Source organism: Schistocerca piceifrons, chromosome 1 (genome assembly GCF_021461385.2).
Source record: "Schistocerca piceifrons isolate TAMUIC-IGC-003096 chromosome 1, iqSchPice1.1, whole genome shotgun sequence".
Taxonomy (NCBI): Eukaryota; Metazoa; Arthropoda; class Insecta; order Orthoptera; family Acrididae; genus Schistocerca; species Schistocerca piceifrons.
Genome location: NC_060138.1, coordinates 967,417,793 through 967,445,634, shown reverse-complemented (window position 1 = coordinate 967,445,634; position 27,842 = coordinate 967,417,793). Strand labels below are relative to the sequence as shown.

At 45.1% G+C, this 27,842-nt stretch overlaps 1 protein-coding gene across 1 annotated transcript in view; it reads right to left on the bottom strand.

The window, feature by feature from the left end:
• LOC124776853 (alanine and glycine-rich protein-like) overlaps positions 1 to 27,842 on the bottom strand; it is a 153,489-nt gene that overhangs the window by 58,480 nt on the left and 67,167 nt on the right. The window contains exon 3 of the mRNA XM_047252028.1: positions 293 to 578. Coding sequence (XP_047107984.1) covers positions 293 to 578 — 286 coding nt within the window. The remainder of the gene's footprint in view (positions 1 to 292; positions 579 to 27,842) is intronic.

Sequence of the window (27,842 nt, the reverse complement as noted above, 5' to 3'; positions counted from 1 at the left end):
GACCCCAGTCGCAAACATAGTATCATAAGTTCAGGATGCTTCTAAAACGCATCTTACGCAATAGTTTGATTTCTGTGTTTAGCTGACTACTGGTTCACGCATTCGACACCCCAACTCCCATCCAGAACGTTGCGGGTAATCAACCGCCGCAGCGACAGAACAGGGGTGCCGTTAACAATAACGGGCTTCGTATCATATCTGAGGAGAGAAACAAAATTCGGCAACATCGCAAGGAGTATGCGTTACTGATGCAGACGCGAACGGTCGGAGCGCGGCGCGGCGCGGCCGTTACCTGTTGATGTACATGTGTTGCTATGCGGAAGTCATTGGCGCCCGGAGTGGACGTCTCGGGTTCGCTGCCAGGGTGGCCGTGGCGATCACTAGGGCATGTTCCGGCGGCGCGCCACTTTGCACTGAGTCTCGAACCGCGGGCCCGCCCCCACCAGGCGGCCCGCCCGCCGCCGGCCACGTGACCGGCGCCGGCCAATGGCGCGCCGAGCTGCGGCGCCGCCGGCCCGGCGTCTCGCCCGCCTCGCACCGCCGGCGTCGGCGTCGCCGTCTGCGTCTGCCCTGCCCGGCTGAATCACCCTGCGCGATCACCATGCTACTTCTTTTTTGCTCGTCACAGAAATTTCCTGTTTCCAAAACTCTGTATTCCAAACGCGGAAAGAAAAGGTGAAAACGAACTTCCGTTTCTCAAAAACGCCTACAAAATTTTTATACAATAACTTGATGCTGTTTATCGCATTCTTTAAACAGCCAGTAACAGTTATATGAGACATTGGTGACGCAGTTCCACTTCTTAAATTATTTAAAATATTATTGCCCGAAGAAAAATCGGTATGCCTGCTGCATTAGAATGAATAAGACTGGTTAACTTCAAAGCCGAAATGCAAGAAGAACTACGGCTCCAATGTGTGCTCTAGTGCGAGAGGTTACAAGCCGTCTGGCTTGCCTTCTTCCATTTATATGCTAAATTCAAACGACCCTTGTCACGACTGGTGAGACCCAGGATACACGCTAAAAATCTCATGACGTTATTTGATGCTGGAGACGTAATTTAAAAAAACTGCAGTGGTTGTCGATCGATGCTTGTAGTTCTTTTCTAAGAATTTGTAAAAAACGCTCACTTTGCACAGGACTCCGAAGGCGACAGGGGAGGGCACACAGCATTCAGAGGCTCTGTTCCAGCTTACGGCTGTCAAGGAGCCACCTGCAAGGGCTCACCGAACTCCCCTCAATCGCGCTGAGACGGAGTTCGCGGTATCCGGTCCGGTTCGGCTAAGTAGAAGACTGAGGGGTGCCGCCTAATAATTTATGGTGAGAAATCACAAGTCTCGGAATGTTGGGGTTACGCGATGGGAGGCGCAGCGTCGCAGAGTTCCCGTCACGTTGGTTAGGCTTCTGGTCATTCAGAAGTATGAAAACTACGCTCTGATTTGCCCATCACCTGCTGACGTCAGACGGAAATTTCTAGAGTAATCTGTTGAGGAAGATGTGCTGTGATTGGCCCGCGTCTGGAGACATTCAGTAGTGCGAAGGTATTAAACATGTCAGTTTTCACGGTATTGGCGGAAAATAGGAACTTTTTTCCTGACTGGCTGGAACGGCGAAAACAGCCAAGTCGGGTGCAGGGACACAGGAAAACGACTCTTGATCTGGATATGGATGGTGAAAGGTCGCCGGTTTTACTCGCGTCGTGCATTGAATTCAGACGGTGGATGGAACTTTAGGGTGCCCGAGTCCTGACGAGCGAGATTCTGGTTCTTCACATGCGACCACGAACTGTCAACCTACCGCCACAGCAGACTGCTGAGAGTATGCATCATCATCGGCAATAGGTGGGCGTTGATGTTTGCAATGAGGCGTACCGCTGCCACGGTACCGATAACCCTGATTCCAGTCGTAGTACCGTTTTGATTTATTATTCAGCGGTCCATTGCAGTAACTAAAACATTTGGTGGGTTGCATTTGTACTGGTGATTGAATACACGATACAGTCGTGCTCTCCCAATTGGTTCATACCTTTATTGCAGTCACTTTTTCTACCAGTTATGTCATTGAGTTTTATGCTATGTTATTGCTTTTAATGGATATAAAACATCAATTTAATTTTATTTGTATTTCATTTGAAGGAACTTGTAGTTTCGTTTGACTAATTATTGTTATAGTACAAACAGTCATTCAGTAGGAGTTTATAGAAATTCCCCACCTTAGGATTCCACGTTAGGGTCATTTTTGAGATAGCGATTCCGTTAGGAAATTCAAATTTAACATCGGGTCATTAAGGGGTGTGCGGCGGCCGCTGTGACCAATCGGTTCTAGGCGCTTCGGTCCGGAACCGCGGTGCTGCTACGGTCACAGCTTCGAATCCTGCCTCGGGCATGGATAGGTGTGATGTTCAAAATGGCTCTGAGCACTATGCGACTCAACTTCTGAGGTCATCAGCCGCCTAGAACTTAGAACTAATTAAACCTAACTAACCTAAGGACATCACACACATCCATGCCCGAGGCAGGATTCGAACCTGCGACCGTAGTGGTCGCTCGGTTCCAGACTTTAGCGCCTAGAACCGCACGGCCACTCCGGCCGGCTGTGTGTGATGTCCTTAGGTTAATTAGGTTTAAGTAGTTCAGCCAGAAATATTCGGCTGGCACAACAGAGAGAGGCTTGGCTATACAAACAGGGGAGGTGCCGTACCTTGTTTGAAGTCTGGGTATTCATTCCAAAAACAAGGATGCCGAAAATAATTCTGGGGAAGTATTGTCGCGTTTTGTGGATCCCCACGAAGTTGTGTAGATGATTGCGCCAGTCACCTTTTGGGTATAAAGGACAGCCGTGGACAAAGCAACAAGGGTTCGTTTAAGTCATTTTAAAAATGGAAGAAGCTCAGACCTAGAAGGAGCCAATACTGAAGCCCTTAACCATGTATGAGAGTAGAGCTGGGAGGCTGAGCCATGCACCGGCTCCTATCGATACCTGACAAAAGCGAACAAAGACGGTGTTACTGCATGGCGGCGCCACGGTTTTCGCTGCCGCGTGATAGGAGGCACGTGAAGAAGAAAAGTGAAGATTTAATGCCGCACAGCGGAGAGAGGAGGAGGTCTGGAGCTCTCGGTTGTTATGCCGCGTGGTGTGGAAGGCTCGCGCACTGCAGTGGTCGCGCTGTACCGTCTGTTTATCGGGTGGGTTGCACCGTGAGAAACGATTTCATCGAGCTGTGTCGTCCGGCAGCGCGTTGCGTCGCTTGCGTTGAAGATTTCTGCCCGGCAAGATTTAAACTTCGCCGCAAGTCGCTGAGGCACGTTCGCTGGTGATTTGGTGATTTTCGGCCGTTTCATTGCGTAACTGGATTGTGTAGGATTGCTAATCTGAGCCAGCGCGTCTTCTCCTGTGGGGGGCGTGCTTTGACTGTTGTGTCCCCAGTTCCGCTTTGGCAATAACAGAAATATCTCAGTTTGTTCAAAAATGGTTCAAATGGCTCTGAGCACTATGGGACTTAACATCTGTGGTCATCAGTCCCCTAGAGCTTAGAACTACTTAAGCCTAACTAACCTAAGGACATCACACACATCCATGCCCGAGGCAGGATTAGAACCTGCGACCGTAGCAGTTTAACTTTGTTTCAAGGGGATTTTCTTGTGGTGAAACCAGTTGTACTCTAGTCAGTTTCTCGAACTCTACTAACTTAATGTATGAGCCAACTAGAAACTAATGTTACATAAACTGACAACATTTCTGCCGCTGGATTATTGGGGTTATTGTAGTGCCAAGTATAGCTTAACTAGTAATTTTTCTTGCAATGCATTTCATGTTCTAATGTCCATTGACTCGCTATATTTCTTACGCATCCCATGTATGGCTTGTGTGTAATTATCATTTATGTGTGTTGTAGTCAAATGATCCATTGGTGCTAGTGCATTCGTAACTTCTAAGGCACACGCCCCACCTGCGTGGACCTGATCTTGTTTGCATGGTATGGAGGAGCTGATTATGAATTGTTGTTTCTTTAGAAAACTGTCGTCTATCAGCGTTGCTAGTATTCGAGTATTTAAGGTTGTAACTGAAGTGTGTTATTTTATCCTTTTATTTGTATTACAATAGCTTTGATAATTGCATTTGCTTAGTAAAAGCTGCTACCTTAATAGTCACGATTTGGTAAATAATTTTTTTATTTAATTTCAATTGGTGGTTCATTAAAAGTACTTTGTTAAATTAACTTGGAATATGCCTTCTAAATGATTGGCCGAATTTCTTTTGTGGAGATCTCTGAAAAATAAAAACAATTATTGTGTTAAAGCCTTACTCTACTGGATCCCAGTACCTACCATTTCCCTGCTCCCTGCAGTTGCTATCATGGTAAATATCCCTCAGGATGTCACACGCATCTCAGTAATCTTCTGGCACAAATCTAACAACAGCCAATCACGTATGAATGAGCTTAGGCAAATTGCGATCTTTATACTGAGGTGCCAAAAATCATGGGATACCTCCTAACATCGTGTCTCACCTCCTTCAGCCCGCCGTTGTGCCGAAAATCGACGAGGTATGGACTGAACAAGTCGTTGGAAGCTCCCTGCAGACATGTTGAGCCGTGTTGCTTCTATAGCCGTCCATAATTGCGAAACTGTAGCCGGTGCAGGTTTTTTGCACCAACTGTCCTCTCGGTTATCTCCTATAAATGTTCGAAGGATTCCTATCAGGCGATCTGGATAGCCAGACCATTCGCTCGAATTGTCCTGAATGTTTTTGAAACCGATCGTGAACAGGTGTGGCCTTCTGACATTGCGCATTGTCATCCATAAAAATTCCATATTTAGAAACATGAAGACCATGAATGACTGCAAATGATGTCCAAGTAGCCGCACACAACCATTTTCAGGCAATGATCGGTTCACTTTGACCAGAGGAACCAGTCCATTCCATGTCAATGCAGCTCACACCATTATGGAGTGTCCGCAGCTCGTGGTCGCGCGGTAGCGTTCTCGCTTCCCGCGCCCGGGTTCCTGGGTTCGATTCCCGGCGGGATCAGGGACTTTCTCTGCCTCTTGATGACTGGGTGTTGTGTGCTGTCCTTAGGTTAGTTAGGTTTAAGTAGTTCTAAGTTCTAGGGGACTGATGAGCATAGATGTTAAGTCCCATAGTGCTCAGAGCCATTTTTTTAACCATTATGGAGCCACCAACAGCTTGCACAGTGCCTAGTTGACAACTTGGATCTATTGCTTCGTGGTGTCTGCGCCACACTTGAACCCTGCCTTTAGCTCTTACCAATTGAAGTAGGGACTCATGTGACCAGACCAGAGCTTTCCAGTCATCTAGGGTCCAACATGTTTGCTTACGAGCCAAGGAGAGGTGCTGCAGGCGATGTCACGCTGTTAGCAAAGGCACTGTCCTAATGGTCACATTCGTCATATGTTCGTCATTGATTTCTGCGATTGTTTCACGCAGGGTTGCTTATTTATCGATCGGTAAGTGAAGGGTGTCAGCCACTACGTCACCCGAGGCGCCAGGTAATGCCTGAAATTCGGTGCTCTCGGCAAACTTTTGATATAGCGGATCTCGGAATACTGAATTCCCTAACAGCAGACGTACAGAATTAATGTCACACAGCAGACGTATCACTTCCTCATCTCTTACTGGTTAATATTTCACTATGGATAACATCAGACATTGGTTGTTCTTGATAATCTAGAGACGCCAATTGTTTACCGTGCATGTTACCTCTATGCATACGCCATCTTTTAGTTTCCTCGTCGGCACAGTCCCACTCACGAGGGTTTAAAATGCGACACACAGCGATCTGTCGTTGCATCAGTGCCTTGACAGCGGTGTCCATCTTTAGAAATATTGGTGGACTTGGAAGACAGTGCCAGGTGCATTCCAGGAAATTGTCTGTGCAACAGAATAATTTCCGCAAAATTTTGCTGCCAGAAGTTCAAGACCCCATCCGACAAACTGTCCAGATACTTGAATGAAATTTTCACTCTGTAACGGAGTGTGCGCTGATATGAAACTTCCTGACAGATTAAAACTGTGTGCCGGACCGAGACTCGAACTCGGGATCTTTGCCTTTCGCGGACAAGTCCTCTACCAACTGAGCTACCGAAGCACGACTCACGACCCCTTCTCACAGCTTTAATTCTGCCAGTACCTCGCCTTCTACCTTCCAAACTTCGCAGAAGCTCTCCTGCATACCCCGCAGAACTAGCAATCCTGGAAGAAAGGAAGAGCACTTGCCCGCAAAAGGCAAAGGTACCAAGTTCGAGTCTCGGTCGGCACACAGTTTTAACCTGCCAGGAAGTTTCATATCAGCGCATTCTCCGCTGCAGAGTGAAAATTTCATTCTGGAAACATCCCCCAGGCTGTGGCTAAGCCATATTTCCGCCATATCCTTTCTTCCAGTAGTGCTAGTTCTGCAAGGCATGCAGGAGAGCTTCTGCGAAGTTTGGAAGGTAGGAGACGAGGTACTGGCGGAATTAAAGCTGTGAGGTCGGGTCGTGAGTCGTTCTTGGGTAGCTCAGTTGATAGAGCACTTGCCCTCGAAAGGCAAATGTCTGAATTCGAGTCTCGGTCCGGCACATAGCTTTAATCTGCCAGGAAGTTTCTTGTCCAGATACATCCCTCATCAAAAATTGAAGACGGGTGAAAACAGTCGATCGTAATATTACCAAAATATTTAATTTTAAATCATAAAATATCTGTACAGAATGTACACTATCCGAATAAAAGTGTCTGGAAACCTATTAGAGGACATTAAAACGGGGCGTGTTCACCCTTCGCCTTTATGACGGTTTAATCCCTGCTCGGGAGACTTTCAGTGAGATGCCCCAACCTCTGTGAAGGAATTGTTCCTCAGGAGCTGAGGACAGAGGGGGCAGGACGCCGGGGTCAGAGCTAAATCGATGTTGTAACTCACCCCAAACGTGTGCCATAGAATTCGGGGGGGGGGGGGGATCTCAGGGCAGGCCAGTCCTTTCGGGAACGCTGTTGTCCACAAGCCATTGCAAAAAATGGTTCAAATGGCTCTGAGCACTATGGGACTTAACGTCGGAGGTCATCAGTCCCCTAGAACTTAGAACTATTTAAACCTAACTAACCTAAAGAAATCACACACATCCATGCTCGAGGCAGGATTCGAACCTGCGACCGTAGCGGTCGCGCGGTTCCAGACTGTAGCGCCTAGAATCGTTCGGCCACCCCGGCCGGCCACAAGCCATTGCCTCACATATGCTGCTTTACGACAGGATGCTTATCACGCTGAGACAATCGTCTCCGAACTGTTTGTCATGCTGATATGAAACACGGTAACAGGGTAGTCAGATGTGTTCGTGTAATTCCGCATCAAGCATTTGCTTAAGCTCCAGAAGGGGACTACACCCTAACCACGAGAAACATCCCCATACTGTACACCAACTCCTCTGTACTTCACTTTCTACACACAGTGATAGGTAACGTTCTCCAGACGTTCCCCAAACCGAACACTCACATCCTATTGCCACATGGTGTAGCGTGGTCCATCACTCCAAATCACTCGTTTGCAGTCAGAGGCTGTTCAGTCGCTCTTTATACCAGTTTAAGCGTCGCTTAGCATTAACCACAAAAATGTGTGGCTTATGAGGAGCTGCTCCACCATTGTACCAATTCTTTTTAACTCCCTGCCCCCTGTCCGTCAGTACAAGAAGTGCCCTTCGTCTTGATTTAGCTGTGGTCATCGTTCCACGTTCTCATTTGACAGTCACGTCATCAATAGTCAACTTGGGCAGCATTTCAAGGGGTGAAGTGTCCCAAATGGATTTGTTATTCAGGTGATATCCAATGACTAGTCCACGTTCGAAGTCACTGAGTTCGTTGACCGACACCCAGTCTGGTGTTGGTGCTTCTCCATTGACAACACAATAATCGCCACTTCCTTTTATACTGGCGGGCCCTCCTTTCGTCACACCTAGTGCTCAATTCCGCATTAGAAAGAGGTACCTGGATACTTTTGGTGAGATAGTGTTCATCATACCATCAATAATAAACGGGTAAACGCAAACAACACTGCCTAGAGCCGCAGAAAAAGGGGAAAATAGTATGTAAAACAAGAAAGAAAAGAATCTGGATGCATCCCTTTCACCCAGCTTTATCGAAACCCTTATTCATAAACCACATTTAGGTGAAGCTTTCTGGCGGATTAGAAACTCTGTGCCGGACCTGACTCAAACCTGGATTCTTGCCCTTCGCAGGTGTTTAGTTCTCTTACCGACAGAGTATTCCAGTCACGTCTCATGAGACACCCTCACAGCTGTTACCAGTGCCTCCCTTAAACTCTACAGATTTCACAGAAGCTCTGCTACGTACCTTACTGCACTAGGCCTGCTGGAAGAAGTGATGAATGGTGTTGTAAATAGGCCTTCCAAAGGTTACCTGCACGACTTTTAATCGACTGGACTCTTCTTCCTCCCTCTGAGAGGAGAAGTAAAGAAACCAATGCTAAAACACCAGGCCCTTACTTCTTGAAGCAGAACCTGAAGGAAACTCGTAAGAGAATTCCTATGCCAATATCTAACGACGTGGGTGTCTGAGGAAATGAAATATGTAAGACAACTAACAGGAGGGAAGAAACGGCTGCAGGCTTACAACTGATGATGATGATACCAGTGATGATGATAAGATGACGATGATGGAGTCATCGCGGAAATAGTGATTGCCTCAACTGTAGAACAGGTAGATGGAAAAAAGCTGTGAAAGCAAAAATACATGTCTTCTTCTTATTGTTATTCTTGTGCCTTTGTACCGCGTCGGCGCACGGTCGGCAAGGTAATTGACGGATTTGGCGTCGTTAGTTTAAGCGTTGGTTGGAGGCCCTTCCTGTCACCACCACGTTACCTCTGGCAGAGAATATGTGTATCCCAAATGTCTGTGCGTAATGTTATTCACGTGAAAGTGAGCGGAATATTTCTAAATGTTTGCGAATCGTATAAGTGTGGCAGAACTTGGATACCAGTCTGGTATTCTCATAGTGGGCTGTGGGAAAAACAGCCAAAAAGTTACATCCAGGCTGACCCATGTCGTTAACCTGCCGGGCGGATTCGATCCGTACTTCCCCGTTCTGAATGCGGCGCTTCAACACGCACGACTGCCCGGCTGAAACGAAAAATAATTACGGCTACCAATGACTGGTTACTTTCCACAGGTAGTGTCAAATCTTTAGGTTTATTTTAAGATATTTAATGTCAATAACACATTATTTAATTTTCATTAATTAGAATTCGTTAAAAATTAGAATACTTCAAGAAGCCTCTTCAAAATATGAGGCACAGCTTATATTCGGGATTTCTTTATTCTGTGGTACATCAACTAGCGCTAAGAAGGCATTTAATATGCCATTTTATCTTCGGCAATGCCATTTAGATGTTTTCCGTAATTTTCACTCATTTATCAGTTTTTATGCCACGCGATTAAAAGTCATCTATCTTTGCCTTTTTTTTAGCCTGTTGCCAAAGCTTTCGACGACCCTGGAGGCTACACCAGAGCTCACAATACATACGGCGTGGCAGCGTTCAGCATTCATTCCATTTCACGGCACAGCGCAGTGCCGTCGCTTCGGCCGCGGCATGGCAGCCTGCCACCGACGGAGAAACTTTCTGCTCTGCCTCGCTGAAGCGTGCCGCTTTAAACGCGACGTCTCTCTGTGACACGTTGTTAAGTAAACAGCTTACCATGCAACGAGAGAAGAGAAATAATCTTTTAAAATTGAGGCTCATTCAGTAATTACACTGGTGAAAGAGGTCAAACGAGATATCACACGTTATGTAGAGATAAATTGTTTATTCATTCTGATATCATAAACAGTGAGATATACATTCATACGGGATAATATACTGGCTAAGTCTGATATGAACATTCTGTTTATGTCTTTACGGCTGGCAGTAAGAGAGGACAATTTTTGCAGCAGCGAAGTAGCTCGTTAACGGGTGAAGTAATTACACTGGCGGGAAAAAAAACATCGTTTTAGAGGCTTCCTATTCACTAAATATTTATTGTTGCAACAGTGCATATGGATTACATGAAATGATTACATTTACAGATCAATAGGACAAGCATTTCTGAGGTACCAGGTATTCAACCATACTGAAATATACACATTCGTACGTGGTGTAGCCTCCGTGGGCGGCTATGCGGGCACGGATTCAGGCATCCAGCGGATCGTACAGATGGCTAAAAATGTCCTGGGGTACGTTATGCAACGCCTACTTGGTCTGTTCACGCAGTTCTGTAAGAGTTATTGGCTGACGAGTCGCACGACTCACTTCTCGTCCTAACATATCACACGTGGTCGACTGCAGACAAGTCTGGAAATCGTGCTGGTCAGGGAAGTTGCTGCACGTCGTTCAGAGCTCGTCGAGTTTCACGGGCGGTGTGTGGGTGAGCATTATTCTGTTGGAACAACGCATCACCTTCGTATTGCAAGAATGGCAAAAGAAATCGTCTAACAATATTCTGGACGTACCGAGCGCTGGTAAGCGTCCCCCCCCCCCCCCCCCCCAGAAACACCAGAGGTGAACGAGAGTTGCAGCTCATCACACCTTAGACCATAAGGCCTGGGATGGGGCCAGTTGGACCAATGCACTCTTCGAGACGGAGTTCACCAGATCTACGCCGTACTCGCAAACGACCATCACTTGCCTGCAAGCAGAATTTGCTCTGACGGCAACAGTCGAGCAGTGTACGTGGATGCTGTGACGTGAGCGGAAGACTGGCCAGAGGAGTGCGTCCCTGTAGTCCCTCTGCTAATAAACGGTTCGTAACACTTCGTGTTGACACGTCTGGGCTCGCAAGCCCTCTTATCTGTGCTGTGGTAGCTGTACGATCTGTCGCTGATGCCCTTACAATACAACGATCCTGGTGGGTATTGGTGCTGCGTGGACGCTCAGAACTTCATCTACGGGTGTGAGAATGTCCACGTGATAACTGATACCAGCATCGTTGCACAAAGCATCACCGCACAAAGCACCGTTGCAAACTGACACAGCACGTCCAGCTTCTGCCCCATTTCTCCGAAAGGACCATCCCGCCACTCGGAAGGTCACAATCTGACATCTTTCAAACTCGCTCCGTTGGCTGTGGGAAGCAAGCGTTCATGTCCATGCATCATTGCCTGCGTGCTTCATATGTTACCAGCACACTGATGCTTCTGGCTGTGAGCATTATTTATTGAAAGGTTGACACAGATGGCGTTCTGGTAGGTATGCCAGAAACCATTATCAGCACATCTGCTATCCTCCATGTGGCATGTGCCGTCATCGGATCAAACTCGACGTCATCTTTCCAGGTATATTGATTTTTTCCGACAGTGTATAATTATTATTTTCTAAACTGTTATCCGGTCACTAAACGAAGGACAAATTTCATGTCGCATCTGCCTGTCGGAAATATGACCTCTTCATGGACACTTTTCACTTCTCAGTAATCGAGTCGACATCAGGTTCACTGTTTTACATGGATGTAGCTGAAAATCGGTCGTGGGTTATTCAAAACCTGAAGTGGTTTGTGGATATACCGGATATCTAGTTCTGGGTGACAGTAAAAAGGTTTGACGTGTGATCCTTCTGAACACGGATGCATAAGCTTAGCGGCTGAACCGTTTTGCTCGGCTATTCAGTCTTCAGCTCCGGGTCACGGTAATTGTTGATCGTGGTGCAATACATTTTCCATCCGAATCGGAAATACACTGAGGTGACAAAAGTCAGGGGCTAGTGATATGCACATATATAGAAGGCGGTAGTATTGCGTACGCAAGGTATAAAAGCGCAGTGCATTGGCGCAGCTGTCATTTGTACTCAGGCGATTCATGTGAAAAGGTTTGATGCGTGATTATGGCCATACGGCGAGAATTAACAGACTTTGAATGCGGGATGGAAGTTGGAGCTAGACGCATGGGACATTCCATTTATGAAATCGTTATGGAATTCAATACTCCGAGATTCAGTGTCAAGAGCGTACCACGAATACAAAATTTCAGGCATTACCTCTTACCTCAGACAACGCAGTACCTGACGGCCTTCACTTAACGACCGAAACCAGTGACGTTTGTGCAGGTTTTCCAGAGCTAAAAGACAAGCATCACTGCGTGAGATAATCGCAGAAATCAATGTAGTACGTACGACGAACAGTGCTGTGAAATATGGTGTTAATGAGCTGTAGCAGCAGACGCCGGCCGCGAGTACCTTTGCTAACAGCGCGACATCGCCTCTCCTGGGCTCGTGACCAAATTGGTTGGACCATAGACGACTGGAAAACCGTGCCTGATCAGATGATTCCTATTTCGGCTGATAACAACTGATGGTAGTGTTCGAGTGTGGCGCAGACCCAACGAAGCCATCGAGCCAAGTTGTCAACACGGTACTGTGCAAGCTGGTGGTGGATCCATAATGGTGTGGGCTGTGTTTACTTGGAATGGACTGGGTCCTCTCGTCCAACTGGGGCGATCATTGACTGTAAATGGTTATTTTCAGTACTTGGAGACCATTTGCAGCGATCCATGGGCTTCGTGTTTAGATAACAATACATGATATCATCGGGCCACAGTTGTTCGCGATTGGTTTGAAGAACATCCTGGAGAATTCGAGCGAAAAATTTGGCGCGCAGATCGCTCGTCATGAAACCCATCGCACATTTGTGGGGCTAATCGAGAGCTCGATTCGCACACAAAATCCTGCAGCGCAAAACTTTCGAAATTATGGACGGTTACAGAGGCTCCACGGTTCACTATTTCTGAAGGGGACTTACAATGATTTGTTGAGTCCATGCCACGTCGAGTTGCTGCAAAACGCGAGGCAAATGGAGGTCCGATACGATATGAGCAGATATTCCATGACTTTTGTCACATCAGTGAATGTTCGATAGGATACAAGCCCATCGGCAGAGCCGTTCCGGTGACTTTCTGATCTTGCAACATGTGTAGTAGCAACTAGGGAGATGAGAATTTTTGCTCACTTACAGGACAAAATGGGCAGTGGCATCATGGCGCAACAAAATGTCGTAAGATTTCGTTCCTTCGGTAGCGATTTATGATTTCCTCTTAGTGAACAAAAATGCTGAAAGAACCACAAACAGATGCGATTATATTTTAGCTTGTTTATACGTTTCCGTGAATGTTGAATTATAGTTTATATAATGTGCGCATTTCTAGAAAGATTCGTTTAGTTTTTAGCTAAAGATGCGTTTGTGGAAGGATTCGATTATGTTTCAGTCTAAATGTGCATTTCGTACTGGCATGAACTCTGAATATGGTAACAGTGCATCCGATAATGTTTTCTTTGCTCGTCAGAGGATGCCGCAGAAGAACGTTAAAAATTAGGTGGCCTGATAAGATAAGCAATGTGGAGTTCCTCCGCAGAACGGCGAAGAAAGGTATATATGGAAAGCACTGACAACAAGAGAAGACAGGATCGTAGGATATGTGTTAAGACGTCATGGAATGACCTACGATACTAGAGGAAGCCGTAGACGATAAAAACTGTAGGGAAAGACAAAGACTAGACTGCATCCAACAAAATATTGAGGACAAAGAGTGCATTGGCTACTCTGAGATGAAGAGGTTAGGACAGGAGAGAAGTTCGTGACGGGCAGCATCAAATCATTCGGAAGACTGATGACTCAAAAATAGATAGATAGATAGATAGATAGAGAGAGAGAGAGAGAGAGAGAGAGAGAGTTAGAGAGGGAGAAATGGAGGGAGACTGGATTGTTGCGGTCCTACCTATGGTACTCCCCCGTCCAGTGTATTCGTTATCATATTGTTAAAGGGATACACGAAGGGGAACAGTAGATAGAATCACACCTTCACTAAAACGACAGCGGATAGATCAGATTCATATTATGCGTTATGTATTTGGTCGCCAATTCTCTTGGGATATTAGTTTCAAGTAAGGATCGTATCAGATGCCCATAGTCATTCGTGGATGAATAACGCTGATATTTTTCGAAAAGGAAAGGAGGAAGATTACGGTTTAATGCTCCATCGACAAAAAGTCATTGTGGACGGAGCGTAAGTTCGCATAGGGTAAGGGTATGGCGGGAACCGGCCATGTCGTTTTCAAAGAAAACGCGGAATTTGCCTTAAGCGGTTTAGCAAACCAAAGGGAACCAACATCTGAATATCTTGAGGAGGATTTATGATCTAACCGAATACTACTGCAATACCTTAAACACTGCGCCACATCGCTCGGTAACATCTGCCAGGTACCTCCCACAGCTTGAAATCGAATCCACATTCAAAAATGGTTCAAATGGCTCTGAGCACCATCGGAGGTCATCAGTCCCCTAGAACTTAGAACTACTTAAACCTAACTAACCTAATGACATCACACACATCCATGCCCGAGGCAGGATTCGAACCTGCGACCGTAGCGGTCGCGCGGTTCCACACTGAAGCGCCTAGAACCGCTCGGCTACGAATCCACACTCCTTTCACTTATTTGCTGCATTAATCATAGCTTAAAAGGATGTTACACAAATGAAAATCCTCTCTTGTGCAACATTTTGTTTTAAATATAATCCGATAAAATTGTGTTAACAGCATGGCAAAAGACAGATGAAATCAGAATCGAACTGAAATATGAAATTTACTGCAGCACAACGCGACTGACAATATTCAACCATAGCACTGCCTCACTGTACAATAAACGGCGGTAAGATTCGTTGTTGAGACACTGTACAACTTTTAAATGCAACGAAGTGAACGTCAACATCCAACGTAGGCTTTCTAGCTCCAATAGTTGTGCAGACCGACGTAACGAAAGTTGCACTGACGAGATTAAACTTCTAGCCTTGTTTTCCCAGAGTCTGCTAGCTAAACTATCGAATACTGACTGTGGATCTGTCTAAATGTTTAACTCATAACCTTAATGAAACAACATTTAATGACTAGAGAATTGGAATAACTCGAAAATAAAATTACTATAAAATCACGTTCACAATTAGTAAACAAAACTTTGAGAAGTATAAATTGCAAAATTCAAACAAATACCGTTGTAAAATAACCGAAACACATGATAGTATTGCCCAGAGATAATTGAAAAAGTAAGCATGCTCAGTCACGATTTCGAAAATCGTGCTATATGACGAGTTCCAGAATGCAAAAGCAAGATCATTCCCACTTTTTTAAGACATTGCAGCTGTGAGAAACAACATATTTTATTCGGACTGGTCGGAGCCAGAAACCTAAAAGTGCACGCCACAGATTGCGCACATTTTACTGAATATAAAATGTAAACATGTAACATTTCTTAACATCATCACTGAACACACATATCACATTTGCGGAGCGAATCTTCCAAACTTATACGTGAAGATGTATATAACGGCAGACTAGAACAAAAATAAGGCTAAATCAGCAAACAATAGTTGTACCGATATGATATGCTAACAGTGAGAACTTGTATTCTATAGTTACTAATGAGCTATCTTCACTGTAAAGCACGTGTCTGATTAAAAACGAGCTCCTAGTCCAGGCCTTGAAGGCTCAAGGGATGTCGACCGGCAGCCATATCATCCTCTGTCATTCGGCATGATGCAGATACGATATGGAGGGGCATATTGTGAGCACGCCGTCGTCCCAGCCACGGTCGGCTTTCTTCTCACTCAAGCAACTCTTCAATTGGCATCACGAAGGCGAGTGCATCTTGTTCTAGTCCCCCTTCCGAGAGAAAATCCCTATCAATACTAAAAATACACTGGCAATTCAGCCTAGAGCATTTCACGAGACTCCCGCTAATTTAATCACACAATGTTCATCGCAATATGAAGTCCAAACGGTGTTCAGAATATGTTCAGCGGTTGTTGGCATACTTTTCATTCCAACACGACACCGACCCACTGCTATCTCCGCATTCATGCGAATGTCACACGCAATCACAATATTCCACTCTTCGACTATTTACATACTGCTCCCACTTCCCCTCTCGTGTAGCAGTTCATTATATCCATTACATGTAATGTAATTATCACATAATATTGAAATATTGCACACTAAAAAAAACATGTTAATAATAAAGATGTGGCACGACGTGATAAAAGTAATGTATAATTATAGATTTTGCTATGAAAGAAGCAGATAAACCAGCAAAAGAAGTATGTACAATTTTACTAGGTTGCAGTGACGTAAAAAGAGAAAAGAATTAGCAGGGTCCTCACTCCCAAGTGTCAGTTACAGGGGTTGGAGAAAATATGTACACACTGCAAGAAATGCATGCCTCAACGTAGATGGTGAAGCTAGCCAAGCCTGCAAGATGCCTATTGTATTTCACCAAGAACTACACCTGTGCAACACCCTCAGTATGTGTTAGTGGCCGCGCGTGGTAGCCGCGCGGTCTGGGCATCTTGTCACGGTTCGCGCGGCTCCTCCCGTCGGAGGTTCGAGTCCTCCCTCGGCATGGGTGTGTGTTTCCCCTAGCGTAAGTTAGTTTAAGTTAGATTAAGTGGTGCCTAAGTTTACGGGTCGATGACCTCACCAGTTTGGTCCCATACAACGTTACCACAAATAACTACCAAATGTTCTAGTATGGTGTGTGCTTCCGTAACCAAGGTAGCTGAAATGCCTGGTGTTTCAAGAGGCAGCGAATCAAAGATTTATACCGCATACAAGGAAAGCAGAAAACATCGTCCGTTAGGTCACAATGCAGAGGAAAGTCTGTGTTTCGTGATCTTGACAGACGGCTATCGAAGTGTATTGTAAGAGAAGTAAGAGGACGATGACTGCAAAAGTCGCTGCAGGACTGAATGCCACACTCTCGAGCCCTGTCAGCACCAAAACAACACAAAGGGAGCTCCAGAATCACGATATTGCAGGTAGAGCTGGAATTTAAAAACCACAAATCAGTAATGCAAATGTCCCTAACGGGAAAACGTGATGCCGAAATCGTGAATCCTGGGCCATGGAGCAATGGAAGCAGGTCGTTTGGTAAGATGAGTCTTGTTTCACTCTGTTTTCAACTTCTGGCCGAGTTTATATCCCAAGAGTGAAACATGGCGGGAGTTCTGGGATGACTTTGGCAGGCGTATCGTGGTACTCCATGGGCCTCATTGTTACTCTGTAAGGTCGCATTACTGTCAAGGATTTCGTGACCAATTTGTTTGACAAAATTTGAACAGTAAATTGTCGAAGAATTCTTAACAAAGTCCCTGAATTTTCTGCTCTTCAGGAAAGTTGTCAAGTGCACATTATGCTCGGAAGCGAGAGCTGGCTGAACCCCGAAGTAGAGAGCTCCGAAATACGAGGGTTGGAACTTAAGTAGTGGCAACTATTTATTCACAACCGATACAAAAGAGTGACATTTTTGCACCTGTTACTGTCCTTCAAAGCAGTCACCAGCGTTGTATAGAACCCCTTGCCAGAGATTTGGAAGGCGTAGTGTAACGTTAGCAGAGCCTGTTCAGTTGACAGTGCGAATGGGGCGGTCTACTATCTGTCGAATGTTTGGAACAGTTCTGAAGCGAATGTCACGAAGTGGTTACTTCATCTTCGGAATCAAATCAAAGTCACAAGGACTTAAGTTCGGGGAATATGGTGGATGGTACAGTACTTCCCAGTCCTATCGACCGAACAGAGCAGCCATAGCTTGCGCTGTATGCGCCTGCGCATTGTCGTGCAAAATGATGGGTGAGTTGTGCAGAATGTGTCGCCGCTTCTTTCGCAAAGCTGGTCGCAGGTGACGCTCCAAAAACGAACAGTAATACGACTTAAGTCTCTTCAGGACTGTTCCAGAGATTCGACAGACAGTAGACAGCTCCATTCGCACCATCAACAGAACAGGCTCTGCTAACGGTGTACTACGCCTTCCACATCGCTGGCAACGAGTTCCACACAACGTTGGTGACTACTCTGAGGGACAGTAACAGGTGCCAACGTGTAACTCTTTTGTATCGGTTGTGAATAAATAGTTGCCACTATCTAAGTTCCAACCCTCGTATACAGCGAGATGTGCAACGTCTACTGAAAGGACAGACTTGATGCTATAGGAATGAGAGCATTCTTTGCTGTCGATAAAAATATTTTATCAAAGTAGGACAGCATTTAGCCTAACTGTGTAGTTATCTCTACCCTAGAACGGGCCTAGGTGAAATACAGTCAACTATCGGATGTTTTTACCGGCTACCCGATTTCGCCGCAACAGTTGTAAAATTATTCAAAGAAAGTCTCAACCCAGTAGCGCAAGAGCACCCAGGGCATGCAATATTAGTTGACGCGATTTCAATGTACCGAGTATAGATTATTACGTCTCTGGATTCATTGCAGGTGATACAGATAGACAATTTTGTGAAGTAGTGGTAGCCAGGGGAAAAAGTGTAGTTGCATGAGTAGGACTAAAAGAATAATGTGTTAATTAATGTTAATACTAATCATATATACGTATGCTATAAACTGACTGGTTCCACATAATTTCGATGAAAGATTTGTTCGCCCGCATCTCGTGGTCGTGCGGTAGCGTTCTCGCTTCCAGCGCCCGAGTTCCCGGGTTCGATTCCCGGCGGGGTCAGGGATTTTCTCTGCCTCGTGATGGCTGGGTGTTGTGTGATGTCCTTAGGTTAGTTAAGTTTAAGTAGTTCTAAGTTCTAGGGGACTGATGACCATAGATGTTGAGTCCCATAGTGCTCCGAGCCATTTGAACCATTTTTTTTTTTTTTGAAAGATTTGTTCAAATCATTTATGGAACATGAAATTAACTAATTAACAAACGAACTACACGTTTTCCGAAAACTGACTTGAACAGCTAGTTAGACAAACCTCACTTAACGGAAATATTTTAGATCGTGTAGCTACAAAGAGGCCTAACATTACCGACAGTGCCAGTACAGAGACAGAAATGAGTGTTGATGATGTCATCATAGTGATGATGGGTCGTAAATTTAATACATCCATCAAAAAGGGTAGGGGAGGATTTGTGCTAGAAAGAGCAGATAAGCAGTTGTTAGCATCCCACTTAAACGATGAACAGACATAATTAGTTACAATATGATGGACTTTGAGGAGTTATGGGCAAAGCTTAAACTGATTCTAAATCGCTCTATAGATGAGTATATGTAGAGTAACTGGATCAAGGACAAAAAAGACCAATCGTGCTTAATAACAAAATTCGGAAAATGCTAAGTAAGCAGAGACTGTTGCACTCTCTGTTCAGAAAGAAGGCGCAAATGCCAACAGGCAAAAGGTAGTAGAAATTCGTGCACCTGTAAGAAGATCGATATGAGAAGCATACAACTACTTCCACCATCATACATTAGTGAAAGATCTTGCTGACAACTTGAGGAAATTCTGGTCCTAAGTAAAATCACTAAGCGGGTCGGAGGCTGCTATCCATTCACTCGTCGACCAGTCTGGCCTGGCAACAGAAGACAGCAAAAGGAAGTTTTAAATTTCGTGTTTAAGAAATCATTTACACAAGAGGATCGTACAAATATACCGTCGTGAAGACACCAACATGAAGCACATAATAATTGGGGTTCCTGGCGTAGAGGAGCTACTGAAAGAATTGAAAACAAACAAATCACCAGATTCGAATGGAATAACAGTTCGATTTCTCGGAGACCATGAGTAAGTACACGGCGACAGTTCTGACACCAAAGTACATCACTAATGACGTCATCCCCATTCACCCCATCCGCACCTCTGACGTAGGCCAGTTGTCATAAGCATAAAATTGGCGGGAAAATCAAAAGTTGGCGGTAAATTAAAAAAATAGCACAGGTTACCCACATCCTACTACTTCACTGTGCATGTAGGGCTGTTGCCCTAACTATAAATTGGTGGGAAATTCAAAAATCCAAAATTACACTCTCTAATGCTGCTGGAAGTAGTCACTTATTCTAAGTATAGAATTCCAGATGGTTGCACTGGATTATTGGCAAAGGCTCTATGATGTCAGACTCTATGGCACAGCGACCCCGGTGGCTGACGACTCGGCCCTGCCCAACCTCCCAGTGGTGGCAGTGGTGCCCGGTGATTTGGCTCTTAGCAGTCTACATTCCTGCTGACTTCTTGACCATCCATCAATCATAAACCTTGCGACCACGGAAAGTCTCCATAGAGAGGTATGTGTTCAAATAAAGATGTAGTTCTTACTATCCTGTTCCTATCAGTTGTTTAAGTATGACACAAATGGCTTTTGCCTAGGACCAGTCAGACTGAAACTTAGGATGACAACTTTTTAAGCTGAGATGTCAGAAGGAGGGGGGAGATTGTTTTTACTTAAGACAGCTGGACTTCAAACTTTGGAGAGCCGCATGTGACACTGGGGAAGAACCCCAGTAGCTATCTCGAATTATATACTTAGAAGAAGTGCTCTGAGTGAATAATAGCGTAGGGAAAACAGATTAAGCAGATCATCACGTTAACATCGTTTGTCTACCAGACAGGCCAAGATCTGCAGGGGAATCAAACATCCTTTGTTTCAGGAAGATAGTCTGACGTCATAGTGCTAGTATTCCACGTCTTGGATTCTGAAATAATAGAACCGGTGCCACGATTCCAGGTCTTGGTTTCTGATGCCATGAAGCCAGTGCCACTATTCGACGCCAGCCATTATGGATTACCTTCTTGGATTCTGATGTTATAGACCCTGTGTCAATATTCCAGGTCCACTATCTTGAATTCTGTACTTAGCTCAAGTGACCTACTTCCACCAGTATGAATTTAGAATTTCCCACCAATTTATACTTACGACAACAGCCTTGCATCTACAGTGACGTCATAGAAGTGGGAGAAAACCCCTGCTATTTTTTAATTTTTCGCCAACTTTTGAATATCCCTCAATTTCAACAAAGGCTAGTTATGCATTGAAGCGCCAAAGAAACTGGTATAGGCATGCATATTAAAATACAGATATATGTATCCAGGTAGAATACGACGCTTCGGTCGGCAACGCCTATATAAGACAAGAAGTGTCGGGCGCAGTTACTAGATCGGCAACTGCTGGTGCAATGGCAAGTTATCAAGATATTAGTGAGTTTCAACGTCATGTCACAGGCCTAATCGGCGCACGAGCGATGGGCCACAGCATCTCCGATGTAGCGATGAGTGGGAATTTTCCCGCACAACCATTTAACGAGTGTAAGGCGAATATCAGTACTCCGGTAAAACACCAAATCTCCGATATCGCTGCGGCCGGAATAAAGCTCCTGCAAGAACGGGATCAACGACAACTGAAGAGAATCGTTCAACGTTACAGAAGTGCAACGCTTCTGCAACTTGCTGCAGATTTCAACGCTGGGCCATCAACAAGGGGCAGGGTGCGAAGCATTCAACGAAACATCATCGCTATGGACTTTCGGATCCCAAGACCCAGTCGTGTACCCTTCGTGACTGAACGACACAAAGCTTTAAGCCTCGCCTGGGCCCATCAACATCGACATTGGACTGTTAATGACTGGAAACATGTTGCCTGGCCGGACGAGTTTCGTTTCAAATTGTATCGGATGGATGGACGCGTACGGGAATGGAAACAACCTCATGAACCCATGGACTCTGCATGTCAGCAGGGGACTGTTCAAGCTGGTGGAGGCTTTGTAATGGCGTGGGACGCGTGCAGTTGGAGTGATATAGGACCCCTGATACGTCTAGATACGAGTCTGACAAGTGACACGTACGTAAGCATCCTGTCTGATAACCTGCATCCATTCATGTCGATTGTGCATTCCCACGGACTTGGGCAATTCCAGCAGGACAATGCGACACCCCACATGTGCATATATGCTACAGAGTGGGTCCAGAATACTCTTCTGAGTTTGAACACTTCCGCTGGCCACCAAACTCCCCAGACATGAACATTATTGAGCATATTTGGGATGCCTTGCAACGTGCCGTTCAGAAGAAATCTCCATCTCCTCATACTCTTACGGATTTATGGACTGTCCTGAAGGATTCCACTACTTCAGACATTAGTCGATTCCATGCCATGTCGTGTTGCGGCACTTCAGCATGCTCGCGGGGGCCCTATAAGATATTAGGCAGTTTGTTTGACTTCAGTGTATCAGAGGCGTGGAGAGGGGACGAATCTGGTACCAAAACTGTTCCTGGTGCCTACTAGTACCCTGTGGCATTGTCCCCTTAACTTAGCTTTTATTTATTGCGAATCTGTCACCCGACGCAAAGTCCTAAGTGACTGGAAAAAAGCGCAGGTAAGAAGGGTAAAAGAAGGGACCTTCATAACTACGGAGCGATATCGTTATCATATATTTCCCTCAGAATTCTTGAACACATTCTCAGTTCGAAAATAATCAATTACCTTGAGACAAAAAAGTTTCTGTCTACAGATCAACAAACATTTGCAAACCGTCGCTCATGCGAAACTCTGCTTGCCCCTTTCTCGCATGACAGCCTCCGAATCAAGGATGAAGGACAACAACAGATTCTATATTCCTATATTTCCGGAAAGCGTTTGAAACCATACCTCATTGCGGACTGTTAACGAAGGTATGAGCGTACCGAATCGCTTCCACAGATAAGTGAGTGGCTATAACGTAGAACCTAGTATGTTATCCTCGACAGCGAGTGAGAGACGAGGATACCGTCAGGAGCGCCCCAGAGATGTGTAATAGGATTGCTCTTATTCTCTATATACATAAATGATCCAGCAGACAGGGTCAGCGCCAGTCTGTGGCTGTTTGGTGTACGGGAAGGTATAATCGTTCAGTGTACGAGGATACAAGATGACTTTGACAAAATTTCATGAGTAATAGCTTGCCCTAAATGTAGAAAAACGTAAGTTAATACAGCTGAGTATGAAAACTAATCTCCTAATGTTTGAATACAGTATTAGTAATGGGCTGCTTGACACAGTGCATTATTTTAATATCTAGGCGTAACGTTGGAGAGCGATATGAAATGGAACGAAATCTTAAGGGTGGGAGTAGGGAAGGTGAACTATCGACTTCGATTTGATTGGGAGCATTTTAGGAAAATGTAGTTCATATACATGGTGTTACAAAAAGGTACCGCCAAACTTTCAGGAAACATTCCTCACACACAAATAAAGAAAAGATGTTATGTGGACATGTCTCCGGAAACGCTTAATTTCCATGTTAGAGCTCATTTTAGTTTCGTCAGTATGTACTGTACTTCCTCGATTCACCGCCATGATTTCGTACGGATACTCTACCTCTGCTGCTAGAACAAGTACGACACAACGTGTGGTTCATGGACGATGGAGCTCCTGCACCTTTCAGTCGAAGTGTTCGTACGCTTCTCAACAACAGATTCGGTGACCGGAGGCCAAGTAACTGTTCCTCCTCGACCAATCCATCTGGCAGGATAACTTCGGTTCAGAACACGACGTGCACGGAAGGCATTATATGCTGGACATCCATCGTGTTGATAGCACGTAAGCATTCTGGTTCTTAGCGGCACTTCATCCAGAAGAGGAGGAAGAATTCGTCTGAGAAAGTTGGCATACGCTGTGCCGTTTAGACTGCCATTGATAAAATAAGGGCCAAGAATTGAAGTACCAAGCATCCCACACCAGACGTGAACTCTCCATTGACGCTGATGTTCCACCTGTCTAAGCCATCGTGGGTTGTCGCTGGACCAATAATGCATGTTATTTGTATTTACCTGTCCTTTCTTTGAGAAGGAACATTCATCGGTAAAGAGAGCATTGGAGAAGAAGTTCGGGTTGGCGAGGATTTACTGCTGTGCCCACTGACAAACTGTACACGATTCTCGAAATCATTCGGTGTATAAGGTAACGATGGAACCGGCGACGTGTAAAAATACGATGCACACTGGTTTTAGGAATGCCAATCTCGTGTTCAAGCTATCGTGTGCTCACTTGTGGATTCATAGCAACGGAAGCGAGAATAGTAATTTCCACAGCTTTGTCTGTGCGAGTGTTACGACGATTGCGTTATCGTGGGTTGAAACTCCCGTTTCCTGAAGCGTCGCAACAAGACGAGAAAACATCCGTCAGGAAGATGGATTCTTGTCAGGATATCACTCTCTGTACAGTTCCGCTACCTGCGAGGCATTTCGCCTACCTTCAACAATAACAATAAAAGGAACGTTATGTCGATGCAGTTTGCAGGAAGGACAGCATTTACTGTATACCTACTCTACAAAACAGTATTTAAAAGGACTAAACCACTGCACTAAATGTAACCGTACATAAGAAAACTATATTGCAATTACTGTTCTGTTAACTTACATTCTGAGTAGCATTTCTACTTTCTCTTCGTTGGTGTACATTCTAATCACACAACTCTTCAACTGACGATGGTTGACGGAATGACGGGTGTGCATTCTACTTATGTTTACATTTGTCCTCTGTCAACGTCAGCACGTGGATGTGTTCCATTACCCCGAGTACATGCACTAAGCGCTGGGATTGTCAACGTCAATGTTGTGTTATGCAATTAATAACTTTGTGTTTCAGTGAATGGTACATTGTGATACATTTGAATAGGTCTTTAGGAGAGGAAATGAATTACCGAATAAAAAATACAGGGTGCCATTTAAAAAAGTCATATCGCTGCTCATATCTTTGTAAGAAACAAAACTATAAAAAAGGCAATCATGCTGATTGATGTCCTCCTGACGGCTAAAGAACATTTGCTTGAAACATTTTGTAATTTGCATCTGGACAAACAGTTATTTAGGGTGGTCAAGATATATGAAACACCCTGTGTATACTGCATATACAGTGTGGTCCATTGATCGTGACCGGGCCAAATATCTCACGAAATATTCGTCAAACGAAAAAACTACACAGAATGAAACTTGTCTAGCTTGAAGGGGGAAATCAGATGGCGCTATGGTTGGCCCGCTAGATGGCGCTGCCATAGAGCAAACGGATATCAACTGCATTTTTTTAAATAGGAACCCCCATTTTTATTACATATTCGTGTAGTACGTAAAGAAATACGAATGTTTTAGTTGGACCACTTTTTTCGCTGTGTGATAGATGGAGCTGTAATAGTCACAAACATAAGGCTCACAATTTTAGACGAACAGTTGGTAACACGTAGGTTTTTTAAATTAAAATACAGAAAGTAGGTACGTTTGGACATTTTATTTCGGGTTGTTCCAATGTGATACATGTACCTTTGTGAACTTATCATTTCTGAGAACGCATGCTGTTATGCGTGATTACCTGTAAATACCACATTAATGCAATAAATGCTCAAAATTATGTCCGTCAACCACAATGCATTTGGCAATACGTGTAACGACATTCCTCTCAACAGCGGGTAGTTCACCTTCCGTAATGTTCGCACATGCATTGACGATGCGCTGACACATGTTGTCAGGCGTTGTCGGTGGATCACGATGGCAAATACCCTTCAACTTTCCCCACAGAGAGAAATCCGGGGACGTCAGACCCGGTGAACGTGCGGGCCATGGTACGGTGCTTCGACAACCAATCCACTAGTCATGAAATATGCTATTCAATACCGCTTCAACCGCGCGCGAGCTATGTGCCAGACATCCATCATGCTGGAAGTACATCGCCATTCTGCCATGCAGTGAAACATCTTGTAGTAACATCGGTACAACTTTACGTAGGAAATCAGCATACATTGCACCATTTAGATTGCCATCGATAAAATGGAGGCCAATTATCGTTCCTCCCACAATGCCGCACCATACATTAACCCGCCAAGCTCGCTGATGTTCCACTTGTCGCAGCCATCGTGGATTTTCCGTTGCCCAATAGTGCATATTATGCCGGTTTACGTTACCGCTGTTGGTGAAGGACGCTTCGTCGCTAAATAGAACGGGTGCAAAAAATCTGCCCTCGTCCCGTAATTTCTCTTGTGTCCAGTGGCACAACTGTACACGACGTTCAGAGTCGTCGCCATGCAATTCCTGTTGCATAGAAATATGGTACGGGTGCAATCGATGTAGGAGTGGCCGAGCGGTTCTAGGCGCTACAGCCTGGAACCGCGCGACCGCTACGGTCGCAGGTTCGAATCCTGTCTCGGCCATGGATGTTTGTGATGTACTTAGGTTAGTTAGGTTTAAGTCGTTCTAAGTTATAGGGGACTGATGACCTCAGCAGTTAAGTCCCATAGTGCTCAGAGCCATTTGAGCCATTTGCAATCGATGTTGATGTAGCATTCGCAACACTGACGTTTGTGAGATTCCCGATTCTCGCGCTATTTGTCTGCTACTGATGTGCGGATTAGCCGCGACAGCAGCTAAAACACCTACTTGGACATCATTTGTTGCAGGTCGTGGTTGACGTTTCACGTGTCCTGAACACGTCCTGTTTCCTTAAATAACATAACTATCCGGCGAACGGTCCGGTCACATGGATAATGTCGTCCAGGATACCGAGCAGCATACATAGCACACGCCCGTTGGGCATTTTGATCACAATAGCCGTACATCAACATGATATCGATCTTTTCCGCAATTGGTAAACGGTCCATTTTAACACGGGTAATGTATCACGAAGTAAAAACCGGAATGTTACGTGATACCACATACGTTTGTGACTACTATAGCGCCATCTGTCACAAAGCGAAAATAGTGGTCGAACTAAAACATTCATATTTCTTTACGTTCTGCACGAATAAGCAATAAAAATGGGGGTTCCTATTTTTTTAAAACGCAGTTGATATCTAGCGGGCCAACCATAACGCCATCTGGTTTCCCCCTTCAAGCTAGACGAGTTTCGTTCTTTGTAGTTTTTTCGTTTGACGCTTATTTCGTGAGATATTTGGTGCGGTCACTATCAATGGACCACCCTGTATATAGTATGGGATATGCTGTGTTGTTTTACAAAGAGAAAACATCATTAATATTAAAAGTTGTGAATATGGGCCCCTATTTTATAGATGCATTCATATGGCAGAAGATGTGAACGCGGTGTTGAGCATGATGTTTTTGGTGTTCCCGGTGTTATGATGTAGGGACGCATAAGAATGGGTGTACTGACCTCCAGATCTTTGAACACGGTATTCTCATCGGACAACGCTATTGCGACACTGTACTCTTCATCTATGTGCGTCTTTCCACTTCACGGGTGCATTTGGCTCTGACTTCATTTTTATGGAAGACAGTGCGCGACCGCGTCGAAATCCGCAGTGGAAGAATACTTGAAACGAGAGGATATTCAGCGAGTTGACTGACACGTTCATTCCCCCCGACTTAAATTTCATTGACCACGTGTGGGACGCGTTGGGGAGACGTACTGCAGCGGGTCCACATGCACCATCGACCATCCAGCAGCTGTCATCCTCGCACATGAGGGAATGGAATGACCTACCGCAAGAACTCCTTACCAACATCGTGGCCAGCGTAGGAGCCCGTTGCAGAATATGTCCTGCCGTCCGTGTCGATCACGCATCCTATCAGAACCATGCCCCGCCTTTTGTAATGTCTAGAAGACTTACATAAATCATTGTGACATCAGTGTAATTTTTGTTCAAATGGTTCAAATGGCTCTGAGCGCTACGGGACTTAACATCTGAGGTCATCAGTCCCCTAGAAGTTAGAACTACTTAAACCTAACTAACCTAAGGACATCACACATCCATGCCCGAGGCAGGATTCGAACCTGCGACCGTAGCAGTCGCGCGGTTCCGGACTGAAGCGCCTAGAACAGCTAGGCCACCGCGGCCGGCGTATTTATTATCACTGAGTGGAAATATCATTTCAGTTCTTCACTTTGCTTATTACTTTCAGTTACTTTCTGTGCTGTACTGTAGCAGTTCTTTCTGTGTATGTTGCAAGTTTCATCGAGCTATGTTACGTGGCAATGAATGACGCATTGAACGAAACTTACTTTCGTCCTTAAGTTTGGCACACCAGTTTATTTGGGACGTCTTTCTTAGTTACGAAGACCTAGCACAATGGTCACAAC